This window comes from Lepus europaeus, chromosome 9 (genome assembly GCF_033115175.1).
Source record: "Lepus europaeus isolate LE1 chromosome 9, mLepTim1.pri, whole genome shotgun sequence".
NCBI classification, from domain to species: domain Eukaryota; kingdom Metazoa; phylum Chordata; class Mammalia; order Lagomorpha; family Leporidae; genus Lepus; species Lepus europaeus.
In genome coordinates, this window is record NC_084835.1 from 81677545 (window position 1) to 81687959 (window position 10415).

The 10415-nt window shown below is 39.6% G+C and overlaps 1 protein-coding gene across 1 annotated transcript in view; it reads right to left on the reverse strand.

Moving 5' to 3' along the window:
- CCDC178 (coiled-coil domain containing 178) overlaps positions 1–9925 on the reverse strand; it is a 440915-nt gene extending 430990 nt beyond the window's left edge. Inside the window, exons 1-2 of the mRNA XM_062200025.1 lie at positions 9832–9925; positions 8983–9122 (exon numbers count right to left, since the gene is read on the reverse strand). Coding sequence (XP_062056009.1) covers positions 8983–9122; positions 9832–9925 — 234 coding nt within the window. The remainder of the gene's footprint in view (positions 1–8982; positions 9123–9831) is intronic.
- Positions 9926–10415: the final 490 nt, after the last annotated feature.

The window sequence follows — 10415 nt, forward strand, 5'->3', positions numbered from 1 at the left end:
ATGAAATATTAAGGAGGAATCAAAATGAAATGAAACAACTAGTAGAACATGAAATTGTGATAGTGACAAAAAACCACAATGAAATGAAGAACTCAATAGATCAAATGACAAACACATTAGAGAGTCTTAAAAACAGAATGGGCGAAGCAGAAGAGAGAATATCAGACTTAGAAGACAGAGAACAGGAAAGGAAACAGGCAAACCAAAGAAAAGAAGAAGAAATTAGAAATCTAAAAAATATTGTCGGGAATCTACAGGATACTATTAAAAAACCTAATATTCGGGTTCTAGGAGTTCCTGAAGGCATGGAGAGGAAGAAAGGATTAGAAGGCATTTTCAGTGAGATACTAGCAGAAAATTTCCCAGGTTTGGAGAAGGACAGAGACATCTTAGTACAGGAAGCTTATAGAACCCCTAATAAACATGACCAAAAGAGATCCTCACCACGACACATTGTAATCAAACTCACCACAGTGAAACATAAAGAAAAGATTCTAAAAGGTGCAAGAGAGAAACGTCAGATTACTCTCAGAGGATCTCCAATTAGACTCACAGCAGACTTCTCATCAGAAACCCTACAAGCTAGAAGGGAATGGCGAGATATAGCCCAGGTACTAAGAGAGAAAAACTGCCAGCCCAGAATATTATATCCTGCAAAGCTCTCATTTGTGAATGAAGGTGCAATTAAGACTTTTCATAGCAAACAGAAACTGAAAGAATTTGTTGCCACTCATCCTGCCCTGCAAAAGATGCTTAAAGATGTGTTACACACAGAAACACAGAAACATGGTCACCAATATGAAAGAAGGTAAAGGAAGGAAACCTCACAGCAAAAGATAACAGGAAGCTCAATTTCTCTTTGACATAGAATTAAACTCTGATGCTCTGTTAAAGCAATGTGTTAAAGTAATCTAAAAACAAAAAGCAATTCAAATCAATTGGCAATCTACAAAAAGAGTTAAAGATTTTAAAAGCTATTATTAAAATTGCTATATTGGTCTATTATGCTATGTTATATGTGTGTACATATTGTATGTCCACATAGGAAATTTTATTAAGAGTTTTATTTTAAATGGCTTATAGATAAGATTGTCCATAAATTTAAGCTGCTAAAATCAATCAAAGATACATTTTAATTTGTGTGACCTGAATCTGTGTATCATATGGTTTAAACTTGTTGGTAGAAAGAAACTAAAAACATTTTAGATGGTTGTGCTTAAGTTTACTGGTTAAACAAACTACACCATGTTAGATATTTAAGAGGTGTTTTCAAATACATGATTCTTAAAATTTATAGAAGGCATTGGACCTTCTGGTAAATGTTTTCTTAAGTTGTTATCTAATGGTCGAAATGGTTTGCTAAGTATTCATGTAATATTGCTATTGTCAGCAAGCGATCTAGGACTTGCTCCCTCATTTCTCTATTCTAAGCCCAATTTATTCTTTCATTTCTCTATTCTCTTCAAGCTAGGAAACTAATTCTATTATGAAGGAATCTGTAGGACGCACAATTTAATCTTTAGACCTTATAAAAGAAATGGCTAACATTTTTCTGTAATAGCATAGCCAAAATAAGAACTTAAATAATAATCTCATAGCTAGATTCACTTCGCCATCAGCGAAGTATACGGTAAGTAGAAAAAACCTCCCTTTCAGACCAAAGGGAAAGAAAGTTTTAAAGTGAGAATATAATTTTCCTCATGGGCATTGTCTACCTCAGAAAAACTACTACAGAAAATGCCTCTGACTATAGACTTGTAGTTCAGGCCACCGAAGATTAGAGATGGGATACAGGCACTCCCTTGACTTGCATCCTCTGGTCTGCTTTAACACAAACCAGGAGGAAAGGAAAGCTAGGCATCAGAAGCAATGGGTGGCAGGCCTATTAATGGCTGATCTGTACAGTGATCTGCCCTCAAGGAGACCCAACAGGCCAGTCCACTGCAGTGGCTTTCAATGTGATAAGCCTGGGCTTCAGCAGAAGTCAGCTTGTGAAGAGCCCTGGCAGCTCTGCCAAAAGTTGGATCACTGGAAATGGACCTGCCCTGGCGTCGAAGGATGCCCAGGTCAGAGCCACACATCTTATTGGCTCTAAGCTGAAAAGCCCTACACTCAGCCCAACTTCCAAAGTGACCACTGCAGCTGAGGGGACAGCCAAGTAGGGTCAGCAACATTGCAGGCAGAACTGTCAATTTCTTGTTAGAGATGCCCCCTGCCTTTACCTGGCCAGCTCTCCTCCCAGGCCAGCCAAGTAATGAAAGTCAACAGAGTGCCTTCCCCTAGGAGGTTCACACCTCCCTTAGGATATACCCCATGTGAAGAGATAGATAGGTCTGGGCCTCTGAACTTACAAGGCCTAAAGCCCACCATATTATTATCAAGCCCCTTCTATCAGGTTCTATTTGCCTCTCAATCAGAAAACTTAATTGTAGCTTAGACAGCACCTTTCTTAGCTCCTCTAATAATGACTCTGTCCTTTCTTCTAGACCCTGTCTAGCACACTTGGGCCTCATTCCTTTGTAATCATAACCTCTACTCTACCACCAATGGCTCTATTCCCAAGCTGTGTGTACTGATGGTCCTCTTCCCCACTTAATGCTGTATAATTGTTCAAACCTGGTAAATGCCACTCTTAGGATCATTGGTTACTATCCTCACTCTGTCTTTTATGACCTTGTCTAAATATGATCACAGTCGGCAAACTTGGAAGGCTTCCATAGCCTTGGCAACTCATGACAAGAGCCTAGGGTGGTTACTGGCGCCATAAACTAGAGTGTCAATTTGTTGGGTCAACAACAAGAGCCACTGTGCACTTGCTTCTCATGTGGGATCTCTGTCCTTAATGTGCTGTACATTTTGACTTAATGCTATAACTAGTACTCAAACAGTATGTTTCACATTGTGTTTCTATGTGGGTGCAAACTGTTGAAATCTTTATACTAAATTGATCTTCTGTATATAAAGAGAATTGAAAATGAATCTTGATGTGAATGGAAAGGGAGAGGGAGCGGGAGAGGGGAGGGTTGTGGGTGGGAGGGAAGTTATAGGAGGGGGAAGCCATTGTAACCCATAAGCTGTACACTGGAAATTTATATTCATTAAATAAATGTTAAAAAAAAAAAAGAAACCCTAGAAAATATGCAAAGACATGGAGACTGAACAACATGCTCCTGAAGGAGAACTATGCCATAGAAAAAATTCTGGGGGGAAATAAAAAAAAAAACCTCTTAATAATACAACATATTAAAATATCCAAAGCAGTGTTGAGATGTGGGTTTACAGCAATTAGTGTCTACATCAGGAAATTGGAAAGGCGTCAAATAAATGACTAACAGTGTATCTCAAGGATATAAAAACAAGAACAAATCACACTCAAAATAGCAGGAGAAATAAATAAAATAGTTACAAAAGATCAGTGATGCCTGGCACTGCGGCTCACTTGGCTAATCCTCCGCCTGCAGCTCTGGCATCCCGGGGTTCTAGTCCCGGTTGGGGCACTGGATTCTGTCCTGGTTGCCTCTCTTCCAGTCCAGCTCTCTGCTGTGGCCCAGGAGGGCAGAGGAGGATGGCCCAAGTGTTTGGGTCCCTGCACCCGCATGGGAGACCAGGAGGAAGCACCTGGCTCCTGGCTTCGGATTGGCACAGTGCACCGGCCATTGCGGCCATTTGGGGGGTGAACCAAGGGGAGGAAGACCTTTCTCTCTGTCTCTCTCTCTCTAGCTGTCTAACTCTGCCTGTCAATAAATAAATAAATAAAAGATCAGTGAAATGAAGAGCTGGGGGGCTGGCTCTGTGGCGTAGTGGGCCAGCATCCCATGGGGGTGCCAGTTCAAATCCTGGATGCTCCGCTTCCGAGCCATCTCTTTGCTATGGCCTGAGAAAGCAGTAGAAGATGGCCTAAGTCCTTGGGCCCCCGCACCTGCGTGGAAGACCTGAAAGAAGCTCCTGGCTCCTGACTCTTGATTGGTGCAGCTCGGCAGTTGCGGCCAATTGCGAAGTGAACCAGCAGATGGAAGACCTCTCTCTCTCTCTCTCTGCCTCTCCTTCTCTCTGTGTGTAACTCTGGCCTTCAAATAAATAAGTAAATCCTTCAAAAAAAAAAAAAAAGAGCTGGGTTTTTGAAAGGAAAAAGCACACAAAATCCATATACCTTTGGCCCAACTAATCAAAAACAAGAGAGAAAACATTCAAATTAATAAAATCAGAGATAAAAAAGAGATGTTACAGTAAATACCACAGAAATAAAAAGAATCATCAGGAATTACTACAAACAGCTATATGACAACACATTACAAAATCTGGAAGAAATGGGTAGATTTCTGGACACATACAATTTACCAAAATTGAGTCATGAGGACATAGAAAATCTAAATAGACAAATAACAAAGACTTAGACTAAATCAATAACAAAGACAATCCCAAAATGCAAAAGTCCAGGACTGGATGGCATCACTGCTGAGTTCTACCAGACTTTTAAAAACTAATCCCAATCCTTCTTAAACTACTTGAAGCAACCATACAACCACCTAATCTTTGACAAACAAGCTAAAATCACACCTTGGAGAAATGATAGCCTCTTCAACAAGTGGCGGTTAGGAAAATTGGATCTCTGCATGCAGAAATATGAAATAAGACCCTTACCTTACATCTTATACAAAAGCCAAATCACAGTGGATCAGGAATCTAAATCTAAGACCTAAAACCATCAAATGATTAGAGGAAAACATAAGAGAAACATAGCAACATATTGGCATAGGCAAGATAGTTCTTGGATAAGAGCCTAGAAGCACAAGTCATAAAGGCAAAAAATAGACAAATGGAATTACATCAAGCCCTGAATCTCTGCACAGCAAAGTAACCTTTCAACAAAGTAAAGAGGTAATCAACAGAATGGGAGAAAATACTTGCAAAGTATACACCTGAGAAAGGATTAATATCTAGGATATATAAGGAACTCAAGAAACTCCACAACAACACAAACAATCCAGTTAGGAAATGATCTAAGGATATGAACGGGCATTGTTCAAAGAATGAAGTACAAATGTGGCTAGCGCAGTGGTGTAGCACACAAAAATGCCACCTGCAATGCCAGCACTACTTATGGGTGCCAGTTCAAGTTCCAGCTACTCTACTTCTGATCCAGCTTCCTGCTAATGACCTGGGAAAAGCAGCAGAAGATGGCCCAAGTACTTTGGCATCTGCTACCATGTGGGACACCTGCAAGAAGCTCCTAGCTCCTGGTTTCAGCTTGGCGTGGCGCTGGCCATTGTGGACATCTGGGAAGTGTACCAGTGGATAGAAGACCTCTTTCTCTCTCTCCCTCGCTCTCTAATTATGCCTCTCAAATAAAATATACACATCTTAAAAAATGCAAATGTACAACAGATACATGAAAAGATGTTCAGGAAAATGAAAATAAAGACCACAGTGAGATTTCACCTCACCCCAGTTAGAATTCCTTTCATCCAAAAATTTAAAAATACCAAATGCTGGTGAATATATGGGGGAAAAGGTACCCTAATAGAATGTTGGTGGGAATGTAAACTAGTATAACTACTGTGAAGGACAGTATGGAGATTACTCAGAAATCTTAAAATAGATCTATGTATGACCCAGTCATTCCACTCCTGGGAATTTACACAAAGGATATAAGATCAGCACATGAAGGGTTGATCTGTACCCCTACATCTATAGAAGCTCAACTCCCAATAGCTGATGATATAAAATCAACTCAGATGTCATCAACTGATGACTGGATAAAGAAATTGTGATATATATACACAATGGAATGCTACTCAGCTGTAAAAAGAAAGAAATTCTCTTTTTCATAACAAAATGGTTACAATTGGAGACCATTTATACTTAGTGAAATAAGACAATCCCCAAAAATATATATCATTTATTTCCACTGCTAAGTAAACTTGTCACAATGAGAAAAATTAACACTTAGAAAATGAACTTTGCATAATATTAGGCAGGCAATAATGCTGAATTTATTTAAATTAGTATTTCCCCATCAATCAGATATTACCATAACCATTTAATAGTTTTATGAAGTCTTAAAGAAAGCAGTAAAATATGGTATAAGATCTTAAGAAATAATAGGGGTTGTGGAGCTATGGCATAACAGGTAAAGCCGCCACCTGCAGTGCCGGCATCCCATATGAGCACTGGTTCGAATCTCAGCTGCTCCACTTCTGATCCAGGTGTCTGCTCTGGCCTGGGAAAGCCGTGGAAGATGGCCCAAGTGTTTGGGCCCCTGAACCCATGTGGGAGACCTGGAAGAACTCGTGGCTCCTGGCTCCAATCGGCACAGCTCCAGCAGTTGCAGCCAATTCGGGAGTGAACCAGAGGATGGAAGACCTACCTCTCTCTCCCTCTCTCTCTGCCTCTGCCTCTCTGTAACTATGCCCTTCAAATAAAATAAATGAATCATAAAAAAGAAATAGTAGGGAGGCCAGAGCTGTGCTTGTAGTAGGTTAGGCCTCTACCTGTATACCATATGGGTACCCGTTCAAATTCCAGCTGCTTTTCTTCCAATCCGGCTCCCTGCTAGTATGACTGGGACAGCAGCAGAGGATAGGCCAAGATCCTGGACCCCTGAACACACATGGGATACCCAGAAGAATCTCCTGGCTTCTGGCTTCTGTCTTTGTTTTGGCCCAACCCCTGGCCATACTGCTATTTGGGGAGTGAACTGATGGATGGAAGCTCGCTCTCTCTCTCTCTCTCTCTCTTGCTCTCTCTCTTACTGTGCCTTTCAAATAAATAAAAATAAACCTTTAGAAAAAAAGAAATTTTAACAGTTATAATTAATCATTAAAATACCTATTTCATCATCTTTTAAAATTTATTTATTTTGAAAATCAGTTATAGAAAGAAATGCAGAGACAGAGACAGAGAAAGAGGGAGAGAGGGCAAGAAGGAGAGATCAATCTTCCATCTGCTGGTTCACTCCCCAGATGGCTGCAACAAGCATCTCTGAGCCAGGCCAAAGCCAGGAGCCAGGAGCTTCATCCAGGGCTCCCATGTGGGTGGCAGGGGCCCAAACACTTGGGCTATTTTTTGCTTCCTTTTACAGGCCTTTTTACAGGTCATCAGCAGAGAGCTGGATTAGAAGTGGAGCAGCCAGGGCTGGAACTATTCACTCATATTATACATTGGCGGTAGCTTTGCCTGTGATGCTACAACACCAGCACCTATTTTCATCATTTTATTTTTTTTTTTTATTTGACAGGTAGTTATAGGTAGTGAAAGAGAGAGACAGAGAGAAAGGTCTTCCCTCCATTGGTTCACTCCCCAAAAGGACACTACGGCTGGTGCTGCACCGATCTGAAGCCAGGAGCCAGTCTCCCATGCGAGTGCAGGAGCCCAAACACCTGGACCATCCTCCACTGCCTTCCCTGGCCACAGCAGAGAGCTGGACTGGAAGAGGAGCAACCGGGACCTGAACCCAGTGCCCAAAAGGGAAGCCAGCACTGCAGGTGGAGGATTAACCAAGTGAGCCATGGCACAGGCCTCCTATTTTCATCATTTTAAACTACATGAATCACTGTTAATTCAAACACATATGAAGTGCACAGTAATATATTTCAGTAAATATTCATTCTCTTCTACTTCTCTAAGTCCCAGAACACCATCAATTCTTTCACCTGCAAGCATTTTCTTAAGGAACATCCTATTTGGAGAAATACAGAAACAATGTAGCTAATAAACAAGATAGAATCAAAGAAATAATATAGAAATAACAATAATACTAATTATATAATTATACTAATAAATATTTCATGTGATGCACCTGTTGTAATAAATCATTACTGTCTCTCCACTCCAACCTAAGGTCAAAGCACATGTCCCTTTAAGGCTTAGTATCATCACAGATGCAGTCTTCAGCCTATCAAGGGAGATGAGGCCCTTGACCAAGAATTGCCAGTGGCCCATCAGAACATTCTCATGCCAGATCCAATAACCATGACGACAGAAAAGGAAAAATCACAGATCTCAGGCAAATGATCCCTGTGTTTGGACAGTGCAATTCTTCATTAGCTGATCAGAAGTTTAATCTTAATGAAAGGCATGAGAACTTTTTTTTTTTTTTTAAAGTGATTCGGTGGACTGGTGTTGTGGCGTAGCAGATAAAGCCACCTCCTGTGACACCTGCATCCCATTTGGGCAACAGTTTGAGTCCTAGCTGCTATACTTCTGATCCAGCTTCCTGCTATTGCACTTGAGGAAGCAGCAAAAGATGGCCCAAGTCCTTGGCCCCTGCACCCACAAGGGAGAACAAGATGAAACTCCTGGCTCCCGGCTTTGGGTTGGCCCAGCCCTGGCCATTGTGGCCATCTGGGGAGTGCACCAGTGGATGGAATCTATCTCCCTCTTTCTCCATCTCTATAATTCTGCCTTTCAAATAAATAAATATTTAAATCATTCTTAAGTCATTCTTTAGAAACAGTTGAAAAGTTACAGTGATTTCAAGATTCAACTTCCTTCAAAACTTAATAAAGGCAAAGTTTAACAGGTTAAAAAGAGATAGAATGAATCATTGTATTTGCTTTCAATAGACCTATTCAGTATTTCTTTAGAACCAAATAACTCATTGGAAAGGGCACACTCTCCTTTTATACACTGATTCACTCACCTAATCATCTAATCAGTTTAGTGTCCCAAAAAAGGATATAAATACTGTTTAATTTACTAGTCAAGTTGGCTTATGGAAATTACTACTTAGCATGATTGCCTCTGGATAAAGAACAAACACATAGGGGGAAAATCTATTTAATAAGGTCGTTTCACCCTTTTCAGGGGAGGCTATCAGAAACATGTCTAGACTAGTAAATGATGCATCTGAGTGAAGATTCTAAAAAGTATTATGATCATCACGCTTGAATAATTTGCCATAATTTCCTGAGGTCTTTCAGTAACAGATCCTCATAGGCTCTGTGAAACTTATTAAGTATTAGCACGTTAAATGTCACTTACCTGTTTTAAATGTTTCTGTATTTTAGACTCCACATCTTCAATGTGTGAAATAATTTTGTTGACACATGGGGCTGGGATGTTAACTAAAGAACAGCTGTGACGTCGACATGGGTATCCAAAGTAAATGCCTTTATTTACCCCTAAAGGTACAGAATACAGAATGTGGAGTTAGTGTTTATACACAGAATAGTCAACCTTGATGTTCAGGGTATGCACAGTATTTTTGGTTTCACAGGTGCTAATGCTTTTGAAGTTTCTTTAATATATGGGCTGATAAATATGTCAAAAAATTATAGAATGAGCCTTCAAAAATATCTGAACGCTAATAAACAACCATCTATTGTGCCTTAATACTCAAAATGTAATAAATAAAAATGAACCTGAGAACACAAAATGAAACATCAAAGTTAAAAAAAACTGGTTTAGTGTTCTATGCCATCATCAAAAGAGAGACAACAAACAGTTAATCCATTTGTTTTTAAATAGACCTTGAATCACTTTAAAAATTACATCCACATCTTTCAAACTAAATAACATCCAACTCCTCATGTATTGGAAAAGTTCATCCTTAAATCCAGCCTGAGTTTCTCTAGCTGAAAAATAAATAAATAAATAAAAGACTGTCTCCTTCATCCTCATAATAACCTCATTTTCTATCCTCCATTTCTGAAAATTGGAGTCTCATGTGAAGAGTGATTGATGTTCCCACTATAGCATTCAAGCTGTACTCATCATAAAATCCACTCAGTCCGATGTGCCTCAGTGATTCTAATCCTGGCATGTCCCAATTCGATGGAAGGTTGCAGAAGCACAGCAAAGTTGTCCATGAAACTCCACCAAAGTGCTTACTTGCAGTCTTTCTGACTCTAAGGTCTCTATCGGGCTGGATTATAGTTGCAATCACTGATCTTAAATGGGAGACAAACACGCTCACTGCCTCCATGAGAACAGTATGATGTCCTCATTTTAGTTGACCTTGGAAAAAAGTCATCTATTTTGTTTCAATGTCAACCCATAGAGATGTCAAATATTTTAGATGCCTTCATTTGAATGATGGTCTTAAATGCATCTTTATAATAAACTTCTCAAAATATACAATTTCTGTGAGAATCGCTTATCTGTTTCATTTATAAATAAAAATGCTCATTCTATCTCATGTATTTGAATGTGTGTGTGTGTATATATATATATATGAGTAACTAATATTTTTGACTTTAAAAATGTGTGTAAGACATGCGGCTAATCTAAGTACTTTTGATGCAACATTTAATCCTCACAACAATCTTATGAAATATATTATGTTGATTTCATAGATGAAGGGACCAAAGATTAGGAAAATTACATAATCTGTCCAAGTTCACAGAGAAAGTAAGTGGGATAGCTGCAACTTCAACCACATCACCTTGCTTATCAAGTGTAAGCTACACTGTGAA